A 16,778-nucleotide genomic window follows, 5' to 3' on the forward strand; every position below is an offset into this window, starting at 1 on the left:
CCAGAGTCTAAATATAAGTAACAATATCTTATTCCATTGATAACCAAATGGGAAACCAAGGCCAGACCTAGTGCATGGGCCTGTAATCCCCAGACACTTAGAAGGATGAGGCAGAAGGTTCACACACTGAAGCTTTCTTGGACTCTGCATCAATTCAAAGCCTGCCTAAGCAATTTAGTAAGACCTTGTTTCAAAAAGCTAAAAATCAGCAGGGCATGGTAGCATACTCCTGTACTCCCAGCACTTGGGAGACAGAGGTAGCTGGATCTGTGAGTTCAAAGTCAGCTTGGTCTATTTATTGAGTTCTAGCTACCAAAGGCTACATAGTGAGACCCTGTCTCACAAAATTAGTTAAATAATAAAAGTAAAAGAAGGATAAGGATGTAACTCGGTGGTAGAGCACTGCCAGTGTTGTTAGGCTTTAAGGTCAAAACCTTTAAAATGAGATAGGCCTTGGAGGGACTGCGCTTTCTGAACTGTCTAGCCTTATGAGGAATCTATCATTTTTTTTCTTTTTCTTTTTCTTTTTTTTTTAATTTGTAAATTTCTAAAGGGTGGTGTTACTTTATTTCTTAATTGCTTAGGAAATTTTATAACCATGTGTTTTCTTCAGAGGAAAAACTGTACAAAAAGAGGGAAGAATGAGCTATGCAGATTTTGTTTGGTTTTTGATTTCTGAGGAAGACAAACGGAACCCTACCAGGTAAATTGTTGTTGTCAAGATGTAAACATATGCACGAAGCTTGGAGAGAACATGGTGTATCTTGTAAACTGATCCAGTCTAGCCACAGGAGGACGTGTCAGACTGTCTTAGTCCTGGAGGAGCTCAGTCTAGGAAAGGAGAGGCACAGAATCCATGCTCATGGGGTAGAAAGTGAAAGGCTGTTGCACACATAAAGGTAAAGTGAGGCATGCCCAGGAGTGAGAAAGAGAACAGGTATTTATATTGAATGTGGAACAGATTCTGCAAATTTTAATTTTTTATAATCTGCACTAGTTCTGTAGTAAATTGAAGAAAGAAGGAAAAGCAAACTATGGGACTAGAAAGATGACTCAGTGGATAAAGCCATTCCATGCAAGCTTGAAGACCAGAGTTCAGATTTCCAGCACTTACATAAAAGCCAAGATCTGAGGACCCTGCCTGTAATTCTAATGTCCAGGAGACACAGTATCCTTAGGGCAACATTCTGGCTAGCTAGACTCGGTGAATCAGTGAGACATGTTTACCAAGAGACTCTCCCTCAATAAATAAAATAGAGAGTGCTTGGGAAAGACACCTAACAACCTCTGCCCTCTATCTGCTTATACAAATGTGCACTTTCACCTACACACATACATGTAAACATACCAAAGAAGCAGCAGCTGCAGCAACAGGCTGACTAGTATGTAAGATCATAACCTCGTGCTCCCAGTTGAAATTATCACTCCCATTCCTTGGCACTCTCCAATACGCTTTATTTTGTAATGTGAACTTACATATTTTTTTCCACTACTGTCTCCTAGTTAGGCCAAAAACCTGGGTCCCTCTCAAAAGGACCTCTTACCTGTAAAATAATGTCCTATACACAGGCATTCCTTGATGTAGATTTGGGTTCAAAAATTATTGAAAAGGCTAGAGAGATGGCTCAGTAGTTAAGAGCGCTGGCTTTTCTTCTAGAAGATTGGGATTTGATTCCCAGCACCTACAAGGGAGTTCACAACTCTCTGTAACTTCCAGCCTCTAGAGCAGTGGTTCTCAACCTGTGGGTCACAGCTCCTTTGGAGGTCGCATATCAGATAACCTGCGTATGAGATATTTATATTATAATTTATAACAGTAGCAAAATTGTAGTTATGAAGTAGCAACAAAATAATTTTATGGTTGGGGGGATCACCACAATATGAGAAACTGTATTAAAGGTCACAGCATTAGAAAATTTGCTCTAGAGGATCAAATTAGAACTACTGCTCTAGAGGAACCAGGCACACATATGGTACATATACAATGCAGGCAAAATATCAAAACATGGGCTGGAGAGATGGCCCAGTGGTTAAGAGCACTGACTGCTTTTCCAGAGGTCCTGAGTTCAAATCCCAGCAGCTACATGGTGGTTCACTACCATCTGTGATGAGATCTGATGCCCTCTTCTGGTGTGTCTGAAGACAGCTACAGTGTACTTACATCTAATAAATAAATAAATCTTTAAAAAAATCCAAACACAAAGTTAATTAAAATTTAAGTTATTGAAATGTTTAGTATTATGTTCATAAATAATTGAAATAGAAAATAAGCCATTTTAGGATAGCTGCATTTTAAAACAACTGCCATTCTAAATGGAGTGATCTGTAATCTATCTTAGATAACTTAGAGAACATGAATAAAGAAAGTAAGTATTTCTAATGTGTACATTTGGGTACAAAGATATGTTTTGGTGCAAGTGTGTGAACATGAGGCCAGAGGTCATCCTCTAATGGTAGGCCTCAGGAGCCAGCTACTTGTGTTTTAGATAGAGGCTGTCACTTGAACCTGGGTTTGTCTGTTAAGTTAGCCAGGCTGACCTGAAAGCTCCAGAGACTATCTGTCTCCATCTCCCCAGCACTAGGATTGCAGAACATGCCACCATGCCTGGCTTTTTTCATGGGTTATAGAGAGCCAAGCTAAGTTCTTGGGCTTGCATTTTATAGACTGAACCATCCCTCCAGTTTAGTTCTCACATGCAGGAAGAAAACTATTGAAAAATATACCTGGGCAGTGGTGGCGCAAGCCTGTAATCCCAGCACTTTGGGAGGCAGAAGCAGGCAGATTTCTGAGTTTGAGGTCAGCCTGGTCTACAGAGTGAGTTCCAGGATAGCCAGGGCTATACAGAGAAACCCTGTCTCAAAAAACAAACAAAAAAAACAGAAAAAATATATATATAATGAAACTAATCTCTTCTTTTTTAGAGAGAGCGACCTTTCTGTTACCCAGGATACCTCCTACCTCACTCCCCTACAAGATGTGTCACATACACTACTGTGCCCAACATTAGATTAAATATTAATTATGATACTCTAAATTTTCTACTAAATGTTCTCCTAAATAGTTATAGTTGAATAGTTTGGATATCTATTATTTTTTAAGGGATATACATTTTAAATTTAAAGGGTGTTGGGGGTTTTTGTTTGGTTTGGTTTGGTTCGGTTTTAATGGCATTAGGTAAACCAAGCATGTCTTTAATCCTAGCACATGGGAGGGAGAACCATTGGATCTCTATGAACTTGAAGCCAGAGTTCCAGGACAGTTAAGACTACACAGAGACACCCTATCTCAAAATAGAACAAAAAGATATATATAAGAGTACCAAAATGCATATGAAAGAAAAACTAAAGAATTGCAAAAATAAATACAAATTTACAATTACTGTTAGAGACTTCAATATCCTACCATCATTAATGAATCCACCAAGCACGAAGGAAACAGAGGCTGTAGATGATGCCGTAAGCTCTAGCCAGAACTATAGCCTCCTAGGTCTAACAGACATCTATGCAACGCTTTATTCAAACGCATCTGAACATGGAACATGGAACATTTGAAAGAAGGAGTATAGTACAGATAAAAAGACATCCTTATAAATATTTTTAAAGTGAAATTAGGGATGGAGAATGTAGTTCAGTTTATAGAATTCTTGCCTAGCACACAAAGCTCTAGGGTGTATCCCTAGCACTACATAAAACAGGCATAATACATTCTTATACATTATATATTATATATTCAGGAGGTTAGATAGGATTTTCACACGTTTAAGGTCATCCTTGGCCACATACCAAGTTCAAGGACAAACTAGACTATATAAAATTATATATTTAATTTTGTAAAAGGCACAGGGAGGGTCTGGATAAAATGGTGGCAGCTTAGAAATCAAGTTTAAGGGGCTGGGGAGCACACACTTTTAATCTCAGCACTTAGGAGGCAAAAGCAGGAAGATCTCTTTAAGTTTGAGGCCAGCCTATCCTATATAGCAAGCTCCAGGATAGCCTGAACTATATAGAGATCCTCTATCAAGAAATGAAAATACTGTATCTAAGTGAGGAAAACAAACGGAATAAGATATCACAGATCAAGTGCTTCTACCTCTCCCTAGCTCACTTGTCAATGCATGAGTGAACTCCATAACCAGACTTGCTTCCCACCGCCACAACAGCGGACAAAGCAGAGCCATGCAGTCCAGTCTTAAGGACGTCTTCAGGGTGTCTCCTACAGACTGTATCAGAATGGAGAAACACCACATCATACATCAAGGCAGGCCCATCAGTACCAGTAGCCAGCCTGTCCTGGAATAGTTTGAAGTGGACACAGCATTGGACATAGAGGAGAGGTAGCTTTAAAGACTGATGGTCTCTGACCTTCTAGCTCTCTAACCATACTGAATGCTTGCTAATAGAGTCTTTTTTTAAAAAATCCTAAAAACTTTCTTCCTTACTCGATAATTTAAAAAAAAAAAACTACTGGCTTGGGGCAGGGGGTACCTGGCTGGGGGAACCAGGAAAGGAGAAATCATTTGAAATGTAAATAAAGAATATATCTAATAATAATAATAAAAAAACTGGCTTGGGTGATTCACACCTGTTGCCAAGCAGTGGGGAATTAGGTAAAGAATTTACTGCTTTCACTCCCTTCTCTATCCAGGCAACCAAAAGCCTCTCTGGATAGGCTGGTTAACTCTTTCTGAGCCATAGAGGTAGGAAAGGGAAAGAATTAAGATGCTTCATACAGGCAGATATGCACACACATATACATTCATACATACATTTACATTTTCATTCACATTCTCATATTAACACATTCACATTTTTGTTGGACCCAACCATCAAAGTGGTTAAATCTTATACACTCCACAAGTGTTCATGCATGCTTACATATGTACACAACATATTCCTACACACATATGTACAGACAAACCAGACATACACATTTGGATGGATGGATGGGACAGAGCTCCCCAAGCCAAACCATTTCGCCAACAACTTTCTTTTCTCTGACCTTTTTATACCTTCTTAGACGAAAAGTTCTTTAGAAAATTACTCAGAGATAGAATATTACATAGAAAGGGAGTTACAGAAGGATGTTGATATTAAGTTTAAAGAAGCATTTCATTTTAATATGTTCAATATAAGTTCAAAGCAACAGTTTTTACATGGCTTTGCCTTATCATAGTGCACACCTGTGGCTATATCCTTGTACCTAACTGTTTTTCCTTAAACACAAATTTGTCCCAAGTCTATTTTTCTTTTTAGTGTAATTATGAAAGCTCATTGTATTTCTTATTAGGCAGCCTTTACTTACTATACAAAGAGGCAGCACATTCTAGATTCTAACTTTATTACATCTTTCTAGCAAAACAACTAAAGACCATCTCTTAAAATTTTCTTCCTAAAATTATTGAATCAAACCAGGAGTTCCATAGAATCATTAATTCATCTAAACAGCATTAATTCATGAATGTTCATCCTTATGTTGATCTTCAAGAAATCTGATCAATAGGGTGGGCTAATGCCCAGGGATTATTAATTAAATAATGACAGGAAAGGCAGTCAATTGCAAGAAGCAGTCCTGAGATGAAGTCTCTTTGGAACCTTGCCATCAAGCTCACCCATCATAGACCATGCAAAAACAGTGGGCCACCTCCAGGAAGGCCACCTGCTAGCCCTCCTAGAGGGCTCCTGACACATCAGAATATCAAATGATTTCCCAATAAAAAAGGAAGTTCTGAATGGTGTATTTCAAGTTCTGAAAGACCACAGCTGCCAACCCAGACTACTATTCTCAGCAAAACTGTCTGTCATGATTGATGGCAAATGACCTTCCATTGATAAAAGTAGTCTAAAGGAAGAACTAAGCCAGCCCTACAGAGCCCTACAGAGTTAAGAGAATAATAAACACATCAGAGAAGCTACAGGGGTAAAAACAAAACAAAACAAAACAAAAAAACACTACAAAGTAGATAATGCAATGAAGATTAGGAAAAGACTAAACCTACAAAACAAATGACAGAAATTAATACACACTTTTCCATAGTAACTATGAATATTAATAGCTTCAATTTCTCAATCAAAACACACTGAGTAACAAATTGGATCTAACACAAGATCCATCTATTTATTGCCTCCAAGAAACACACCTCACTGTCTTAGGCTTAATGGTTGGAAAAATGTATTCCAAGCAAAGGAAACAGGGAAACAAGCAGATATACCTATTCTAATGTTCGACAGAATAGACCTCCAACACTAACTAGCCAGAGGAAATAAAGATTAGTAGATAATAGCTAAGAGAACAATTTATCAAGAAGAAATTACAATCTAAACATTATATGCACTGAACACAGGTGTACCCAGTTTTATAAATATTACTAAATATGAGTGTCAGAAGAGATGATTCAGCACTTAAAAGTACATGCTTCTCTTGCAGAGGATCTAGGTTTGGTTCTCAGCACCCATGTAGTGGTTCACAGCCATCCTTAATTACAATTACAGGGGGCCTGACATCCTTCCAGCCTCCAAAGGCACCAAACACAAATAGGTGCACATATATGCATTCAGGCCAAACACTCATACACATAAAATAAAAACAAAACATAGGTAATATACAGAGAGAAAACAAATACTACTAGATAAAGTTAAATAATAACATAAACTAAATGTTCCTAACACATATCTATAAAACATTTCATCCCAGAATTACAGAATATATATTCTTCTCAACTGCTTATGATACTTTGTCAATACTACATTATTTATTACTATATAAGGCAATTCTCAATAGATATTGGAAAATTCAAATAACTTGATATAGTCTATCTAACCAGAATTAAATAAAGCTGAAAATTAACAAGAGAAACTACCAAAAAATTCTTAATATTAAACAGTACCTTATTGGATGATGAGAGAATCACTGAAAAAATAAAGAAGAAAACCAAAAAAATTTCCTAGAACTGGATGAAAATGAGAGTACAGCATACCAAGCCCATGGGATGCAAAAGCTAGTCCTAGAATGGACATTTATGGTTCCAAGTGCCTAAAATTAAAAAGAATAAAATCTTAAGACCTTTGAAAAGCAACAACAAACCAGACTCAAAAGCTGTAGATAAAACATAAAACATCAAGATTAGGGCTGGAAATAATAACAAAGACATGAAAACATAAAAAAAGTGGATTAAACAAAGAATTGGTTCTTTGGAAAGAGAAACAATATTCATTGAAAAAACCCTAACAGAAAGAAAACCAGAACAAAATTAGAGATGAAAAGGGACACATTATAACAGGTACTATTGGTTCAGAAAATTATAAAAGTGTACTTTTTAAAAATGTAAGATTTTTTTTTACTCCACTAAGTAGGAAAATCTAAAAAGTATGTAAATATAATATATATGTGCACTCACATACAATCTATCTATTTAAAACCAAGATATAATATAGGCATCTATGATAAACAAGAAGACTGAATCAATTAAAAATGATAATATACAACCACCAACATAAGGTAGCCTAGGTATTGGAGCTAGAGATAGCTCACAAGTTAAGAACACATACTGTTGTTGCAGAAGACCTGATTCACAGCCCAGCACCCACGTCAGGCAGTTCACAATTACCTATACCTCCGGCTCCAGAGGATCCAATGTCTCTAACTTCTGTGGACTCCTGCACTTAGATGTAGCTATCCTGATACAAACTAACACACTTAGTTTTTTAAAATATGTACTTGAAAATATATATGTAGCTCAGGTCCAGATGGATTCACTGAAAAATTCTACCAGACCTTTAAAGAACTAATACCAATTGTTCTGAAATTATTCCATAAAAATAGAAAAAGAAAGAATACTTGCAAACTCTTCTTATAAAGTCAGTATAATGCTGGTACCAAAGTCAAATAAAAACACACACATAAAGAAAATTTTAATCTATTTGTTGTGGCCAATGTCTTTAATCCCAGCACTACAGAGGCAGGTAGATCTATTAGTTCTCAGCCAGCCTGGTCTATACAGAGAGTTCCAGGCCAGCTAGGGGCTATATAGTGATACCCTGTCTCAAAAAATTAAAAAATGATTTTTAAACAATTTCACTGATGAACACAGATACTCCCAGGAGACCTGCTCTTTTCTGATTGGAAAGGGAAGAGTAGTGGATCTGGGGAAGAGGTGAGGTCAGGAGGTAGAGGGGGAAACAGTGGTCTGGATATATTATATGAGAGAAGAATAGAAAAATAATCTACAAACCAAATTCAAGAATACATGAAAAGTATCATTCACCATTGTACTGATAATTTTGATTTTTTAAAAAAAAAAAAAAACCACAGAAGTAGTATTAGAATATGTTTTCATTTTAATCCCAAGTATGGGGATATGGGACTGCTTCAGATTGTTTAAAGCAGCTGACTATGATTTGTCTTGTGCTCTAGCAGGGATGTGACTTTGCTAGCTGCAGATAGTTTCTGTGACTGTGTGATGTTTGGAATTCTGGGGAGTTTTCAGAGGGTATAAAATGCTAGGGTCCCAAGAGGTAGTATGGGTTGATTGCTGGCTGCTGTTGTGGTTTGTTAAGTAGTCATGTGCAAAGAAGAAGAAATTGGATATCCTGGCAGCAAAGATCAAACTTGCCTCAAGGAACTCAACACCCTTAATCAGCAGGAAGGAGTCAAATGATAACTTTGCCCCTTTCTCCTCTATCCTTTCTCCTGTCTAGTGCTGGGGGATTGAAAGGGTAGAAGAAAGGGAGGAGGAGAAGGGTAGAAAAATAAAGAACCCACAAAGTAGCCAAAGTTCAGGTACACACCATGATTGAGTTGACTTCATTATAGAGATGGGGGGTGGTTCAGTATATGTAAACAATAAGTGTAATATGTCATATAAATGGATTCAGTAGACAGAGAAATGACTGGGGTCAGGTGAGCCATGCATATCCTGATTAACACCATGTATCACAAATCAATGGGGAATTCCAGTGCTTTTATTAGGGAGAAGGGTGTCCGGGGTTGGCATGAGGAGCATGTAGGCAAGCAGTCTGAGACTGTAAACATCCAAAAGCAGGACACTGCAAGCCTAGACTTTACATGCACTGGCCAGTCATTCCTAAACACTCATACTTGCAAACATTATCAACATTCACACTTAGACCAGAGGAAGGCTTTGCCAACTCCAATCCTGACCCATATAGGGAAGACTTTGCTAGTTTCCCATGGATATGGGGCACTGATCCTTGACAGGGCCATGTTAAATAACATACATTCCGCTTAGGGTTCCCCCAATCTTTACACATTCACTCAGCCCTTCCTCTCTACTCCCCAAATTATATTATTATATCGCCATCCTGGGCCAAAAGCAATCTACAAATTCAAAATACAATCCCAATAAAAATTCCAGTGCTCTTCATCACAGAAGTAGAAGAGGGACCTTTAAAATTTGTATGGAAGCACAAAAAATACTGGATGGCTAAAGCAATCCTAAACAAAAAGAATAGTTCTGCTTTGTTGTCTGCGAGGCTTCACCCAGCAGCTGACTCAGACCCCACAGCTAATGGATGGAGCTTGGGGACTCTTATGGAAGAATAGGAGGAAGGATTGCAGCCCCTAATGAGATAGGAATTCCACAGTAAAACCAACAGAGTCAGCTAACTAGACCCTTGGGGCTCTCAGATACTAAACCACCACCAACCAAAGAGCACACACAGGCTGGACCTAGGCCCGTACATATGGAGCAGATGTGCAGCTGGGTCTTCTTGTGAGGCCTGAGCAGCTGGAGCGGGGCCTATCCCGTCTGTGGGATGTGGTCTTCTAGCTGGCCTGCCTTTTTTTTCTTTCTTTTCTTGATAATTATTTTTCATACAATGCATTCTAATTATGGTTCCCCTCCTCCAACTCCTCCCATCCAAATCCACACAAACAGACATCTAAAAATAATAAAATAAAAAACAAACTAATTGGGATAGTACAAAACAAACAAAAATAGAAGAGCCTAAGAAAAAGTTAAAAAAAATACATACAAACTCAGGCATGCACACAACTGCACACAGTCACCATAAAACACACAAAACCAGAAAACATAAAATATACACAAAGGACCTGTAAGGAGTTGGAGTGAGGGGGTTGGAGCCCCAACAAAGCATTATGTGACAAAGAAACCCCAAAACTACTATTGAGTTAATTTTGTGTTAATCATGGGCATGGCACCTTAAGAATGGTTTGTATACCCAATGGACTCATATCATATGTAAAAGTTAAAATCCTAGTAGATCACATACAGAAGCTACAATGTAAAGCCCCTCGAGATAAAATAAAGATAAAAATCTAGAGGAAAGGCACTACTGAGCTTTAATTCTAGAATTACCTATGGTACCACATTAGAGGTTTGGGAAAGGAACCTTTATATATCTGAGATCTGAGCCAGGAAGGGTGTCAAGTATACCTGCTATCCAACTCTCAAGAGCTAGAGCAGGATAATCACGTGACTCAGGAATTGGAGACCATCTTAGATGATACAGTATAAATGTATTTAAAATAAATTAAATTTTTTTAAAAATGGAAAAAAGAAATGCAAGGTCAAAAAAATTTATGGATAGTCCAGTTTGATCCTTAGGATTCATGTTTAAACAACAAAAAGTCAGTCATGGTACATACTTGTATCCCACTGCTAGGGAGGGGAGACAGTTGGATCCCTGGGGCTCACTAGTCAACTAGCATAGACTATCTAATGAGAGGCACGTGTCAGATGTGGAGAAGAAATTGAGAAAGATGGCCAATGTTGACCTCTGCCCTCCTCAAGCATGCACGTGCACAGACACACAGAGACAGATAGACAGACTTACCTGCTGTAACTCTTTTTTAAGATACTAATAGATAATGTGCCACATCAAAGGATGGGAGAAATGTGAGATCCAAGAGAAACAATAGTGAAAGGAACTTCAAGATGAAATTATAAACCAGGCAAAGAGACAAAACAGACCATAGGAAATTCAGGAGGAATCAAAGGATATTTCAAGAAAATTCAATTGTTAAAATACCTGCTATAATGAATGTGGATCTAAACTAGTGGCAATTTAAGGGGTAATGTAAAAACAAGGACACAGGAAATAAAGCAAATGAGAGATAAAAGGAACATATTTTATTAACTCTCAATAATGAACAGTTTCACTGTATTAAGTAAATGGAAGTGATAAAGGCCAAAATATCATCTGTTGATAAAATCAGTGCATAATTCTTGAAACAGAAAAATGGAAAGAAATATGGATTTTTGGTCTGAAAATACAAAATAAAAAGCAAAATAATTGGCTTTTGGAAATGACTGATTCTGTAATTTAAAAACAGACAACAGAAAGGACCTCCCATTGTTTTTTTATTATATTTTTTGTTGTGAGCCCATCTTTTAATGACTGAGCCATCTCTCTAGCCTCCATTGTTTTTTCTAATAAACCTTTATAAACTAAGAATAATCTGTAACATACATATAAATTTACTTTAAAAGAACTTTTACCAAGTCCATGCTAACAAGCATCTTTTGCCTTCTAGCATTGAGTATTGGTTCCGCTGCATGGATGTGGATGGAGATGGTATACTTTCCATGTATGAACTAGAGTACTTCTATGAAGAGCAGTGTGAACGGATGGAAGCCATGGGCATTGAGCCCTTGCCATTCCATGATTTGTTGTGCCAGATGCTTGACCTGGTGAAGCCAGCTAGTGATGGTAAGGCCAAAGGAACAGCAGCTTACACTGTTCATCCTTAAACAGAGTGAACAGAGTTCTGTAGTGTCCTGACGTATTTAGCATCCCAAAGTGCCTTACAGGCTTCCCAACTACAGAAAAATTTAGTTTTTCTCTCTTTGAATGTCAAATCTACTATTTAAGAAATAAAACTTTCCATAAAGAAAATAGATTAGTGACTCAGAGGCATGGAAGTGGGGAGGACTTCTTGAAGAAACTTCAGTTCTTTGCTGGGGGTTGGGGAAGTTGGTTAATGTTACAGTGTTAATAGTTATACATCATGAGTGTACTTAAAAGCCACTGGCATGCATAAGTTAAAAATTACCTTTGTAAAAATGCAATTTATAATAAAAGGGCATATACATGTACTTTTCAACATCAGTGAGTTTTTTTGTTTTGTCTAAAGAGCTGCCAGTGAGATTTACAGGGTATATTTGTCTTATCATAGGCAGAATAACTCTGCGAGATCTGAAGAGGTGCAGAATGGCTCACATCTTCTACGACACTTTCTTTAACTTGGAGAAGTACTTGGACCATGAACAAAGAGATCCTTTTGCAGTCCAGAAGGTAACAGTATACATTGAAATTGAACTCTCAGAGCTAGAGGACCAAAGTATATGCTGCATATTAAATGGTCTGTGCATATAGGCTCTCTGTATTTAAAGAGGTAATATCTAAAATACTTGATCATTATGAAAAGGGACAATAAATTCTGAAGCAGAAGGGATGGGAGAGAAAAAGGGATTATCTGAATTCAAGCCCAGCCTGTTTTACCTAGCAAGTTCCAGGCAGCCAGAGCTATGTAGAAAGACCTTGCCTCCAAATAAATTAATCAATACTAAGAACACATCTCAACCCACAAACAATCTTGCAATTTAGGTAATCTCCATCTCTAAGTCCTTGCTATCTAATGGGCTATATTGATTGCTGTAGGTAGTTGCATACCATTAGAAATTAGTTTCAAAAAAGTAGTTTTGAAAAAAAATATCGTTCGAGGCCAGCCTGGTCTACAGAATGAGTTCTAGGACAGTCAGGGCTATTCAGAGAAACCCTGTCTCAAAAAAAAACAAAAAAAACAAAAAAAGAAAAAAATATCAGCTACATTGACCTTGGTTTAACTGTGCTATGCACTTCTAAGATAGTGGGGTAAATAGATTTACCTTACTAAGTAATAACAGAACTCCATAATAGACAACTTCAGATAATGGAACACTTTTTCAAGTATTATTCCTGTGTATGGCTATCAATTTTAAATGTTGTTCTGCATGAGAATAGAGATAAGCTCCTTTGTCATGAGCAAACATCTGTTCCATCAATAAACCCTGAATGGAAAGAGAACAGACTCCATATAGTTGTCCTCTGATCTCCACACATGCTGGCACGCTCACCCACTCAGATCATGTAAGGGAACACACATTTCTTTCTTTCTTTTTTTTTTTTTTACTCAGGGTTTCTCTGTGTAGCCCTGGCTGACCTGGAACTCACTCTGTAGACTAGGCTGGCCTCGAACTCAGAAATCCGCCTGCCTCTGCCTCCCAAGTGCTGGGATTACAGGCGTGGGCCACCACCGCCCGGCCACATTTCTTTTTAAGAATCATGGAGCTAGAGAGAAAGCTCAGAGACTAAGAGTGCTTGCTGCTCTTATAGAGGATCTAGGTTCAGTTCCCAGCACCCATATAGTGACTCACAACTAACTCCAGCAACTGCTTCTGACTTCTGCAAATGCTAAAAATATACATGACTCACAAATTAATCTTTTTTAAAGAGAGAATCGTGGGCCAGAGAGATGGCTCAGTGACTGCTCTTCCAGAGGTCCTGAGTTCAATTCCCAGTAACATCATGGTGGCTCACAACCATCTATAATGGGATCTGATGACCTCTGAAGGTGTATCTGAAGACAGCTAGAGTGTACTTATATACATCAAGTAAATAAATATAAATAATATTGAGAGAGAGAGAGAGAGAGATCATGAATAAGAACATGTAAGCTGCTTAGCAACCTAATTTTGTAATTTCAGGGGCAGATAACTGTGGGATGTTGCCTTACCCCTCTTTTACTTTATTGAAATACTTTTCAGATAAGTTTTCAGCAATATACACTTATTATATTTATGCCATAAATATACCTATTTCCAATTTCTGCCTTTATTCTAATTTCTCCTTTTAATCAGGATGTTGAAAATGATGGCCCTGAGCCTTCTGACTGGGACAGATTTGCTGCTGAGGAGTATGAGGCTCTCGTGACTGAGGAGTCCGCCCAGGTTCAGCTCCAGGAAGGGTGAGTGCATCTCCTTGATTCTCACAGGCCTCTAGCAGACTGCCCATGTCAGAAATACTAAAACTACCACTAAAAAATCTTCTCTATTTTTTCCACTTTAAATAACATAAAAGCAATGTGTCCGGCTTAGCTCTCTCTTAACTTGGATGAGCATATTCCCAGTAGACTTTTCTTAGAGTCCTCACTGATTTCCTGATATTCTCATGTCCCGTTGCCTTTAATAAGTCACACCTCTCATGGAATCCAAGATCACTGAGCACAACTCTCTAATAGTCAATCACCCAGCTACAGACTTGAACCTTGCCTAAATAATAAATGGATCATGTGTTAAATGAACCTTTACCAAGAAGAGTCAAAGGAAAATTCCATATATGGATCATGCTAAGAAATAAAGCTGTCCAAAAATTGTACTACTTGGAACATTTCAGCAACTGTATCACTTATTTTTCCATTACTTTCTATGACTTCTTTAGAATTATGAATTTATGAATTTACTTAGAATTTATGACTTCTAAGGAATTCTTATATTTTTTTCTTAGTCTTTGTTGGGAATACAAACATGCTATACTACATCTAATGTATGAGAGTTACGGAGCTCTGACTTCATATTGCAGGGGAAATGCCATGTTCTTAACAATTCATAATGACTCATTTTTATAGAATATGTAATATTCTACTGTATATATCATATATGTATATGGTATATTTTACTGTTGTTATTACTTTATACTATTCTAATTGACATTATATTTTTAACATTTCACTGTTATAAATTATGGTGTTTGTGGAATCATCCAGTATACATACCATTTAATATACAGGATGAATTCTTAGAACACACCAAGTAGAAAAGTGTATGTAAACTAGGTGGTTGTCAAGAATATACAAACTGGGCTGGAGAGATGGCTCAGCGGTTAAGAGCACTGACTGCTCTTCCGAAGGTCCTGAGTTCAAATCCCAGCAACCACATGGTGGCTCACAACCATCCGTAATGAGATCTGGTGTTCTCTTCTGGGGTGTCTGAAGACAGCTACAGTGTACTTACATATAATAAATAAATAAATCTTTAAAAAAAAAAAAGAATCTACAAACATATAAAGGGATGGATGCAGACCCTCAAACTGAGCAACAGTTTCCATGTCTTGGCCTAAAGGAACAAGGACATGAAACACCAGACCTAAAAATAGTAGCTTTGTGAAACGGGCCCCAAGAGGATTCAGAATTTGCCAAACTAGGAAACTCACCTGTGAACAAGCCACTAGAAACACGCATGCCACTCTCTTCATATCCTCAGCAACTGGTGATGGCACCTCTTGACTTCCAAAAGGCCAGGGAGCTCCCTGATCTGTCCATCAGGTCAGCCTCCTGGAGCACAGAGAGAAAGGAGAAACAGTCCAGTCCAGTAGGAGATGGGAAATAGTCCTCCAAGAGGTTGTTGCCTTGTGCTACCTTTCCCTAAGGTCCTTCCCTGCCTCCCTGTCCCCTCACCCCACTCCCAGCCCACTGCCAAAGGGCTGAGACTGGCCTTGATCTTGTTCTCCACAGAGCCAGTCCAGCACTGGGATGAGGAGGATGTGTTACTCTACCTAGACCATGATGTCTTCAGGATCTTTTGAAATCTGGAGATTCTTCATTTAAACAAAAAACTAAGATTTCATATGTGAAATTCTTTTTTAATAAAAGATGGCCTGAGTAGGCAAGTTCAGAAGCCATGAATATCCAGGAGATACTAATAATAACAACTGATGATAGTTATGGCTTGTCATTTCACTGAAATGCAGCAATGATTAAAGGTCTAACTTACCTCTTCTATAAGGTAGTTTTGTTTCTTGTTTCCACTTTTAAAATTATTTTATTTATTTACATCCCAAATGTTGCCATCCTTCCTGGTCCCCCCTCCTTGAGTTCTTCACCCCATCCCCTCTCCCCTTTGCTTCTTAGAGGTGTTCTCCCACTCACCCACCTACCCCCCAGCTCACCCACAGAACCTCCCCCCCTTCCCTGGGGCATCAAGTTTCTACAGGATTAAGAGCATCCTCTCCCACTGAGACCAGACAGGCAGTCCTCTACTGCATATGTGCCAGGGGCCACAGATGAGCCCATGTATGCTCTTTGGTTGGTGGCTTAGTCTCTGAGAGCTCCTAGGGGTTGGGGTTAGTTGACGTTATTGGTCTTCCTATGGGGTTGCAACCCCCTTCAGCTCCTTCAGTCCTTCCTCTAACTCTTCCAAAGGACTCTCCAACCTCAGTCCAGCTGTATCCATCTCTGAATCCGCTGCTGGATAGCCTGGAGAGCCTCGAGGACAGCCATGCTAGGCTCCTGTCTGCAAGCAGAGCATGGAATCACTGTCAGGGTCTGGTGCCTGCTCATGGGATAGATCCCAAGTTGGGCCAGTCACTGGGTGGCCTTTCCTTCAGTCTCTTTGACCATTTTTGTCTCTGCATTTCCTTTAGAAAGGAACATCTGTGTCAAAAATGTTGAAGATGGGTGGGTAGCCCCATCCCTCAACTGTAAGTCATGTCTGTCCAGTAGAGGTGGTCTCTTCAGGTTCTATCCCCACTGTTGGGCATTTTGGTTTAGGTCACCCCCATTGAGTCCTGGGAGCCTCTCACATCCCAGGTCTCTGGGACTTTCTAGAGGTTCCCCGGCCCCACACCGTTGCATTTTTCTATTCATTCTCCTGGCCCCCTGGGCTTCTCTCCTGTTTCCTCCTGTACCTGATCCTGTCCCCTTTTCCCTTGTGCCACCCTTCTACCTACTTCCCTCTCCTGCCCATGATTATTTTGTTCCCCCT

The 16,778-nt window shown here is 38.7% G+C and overlaps 1 protein-coding gene across 1 annotated transcript in view; it reads left to right on the plus strand.

Annotated features, from left to right (window-relative positions):
* Positions 1-16,778, plus strand: part of Ppp2r3a (protein phosphatase 2 regulatory subunit B''alpha) — a 138,894-nt gene that overhangs the window by 105,549 nt on the left and 16,567 nt on the right. Inside the window, exons 10-13 of the mRNA XM_052187531.1 lie at positions 614-703; positions 11,513-11,688; positions 12,155-12,273; positions 13,878-13,984. Of these exons, the coding sequence (XP_052043491.1) occupies positions 614-703; positions 11,513-11,688; positions 12,155-12,273; positions 13,878-13,984 (492 nt within the window). The remainder of the gene's footprint in view (positions 1-613; positions 704-11,512; positions 11,689-12,154; positions 12,274-13,877; positions 13,985-16,778) is intronic.

Source organism: Apodemus sylvaticus, chromosome 7, assembly GCF_947179515.1.
Source record: "Apodemus sylvaticus chromosome 7, mApoSyl1.1, whole genome shotgun sequence".
Taxonomy (NCBI): domain Eukaryota; kingdom Metazoa; phylum Chordata; class Mammalia; order Rodentia; family Muridae; genus Apodemus; species Apodemus sylvaticus.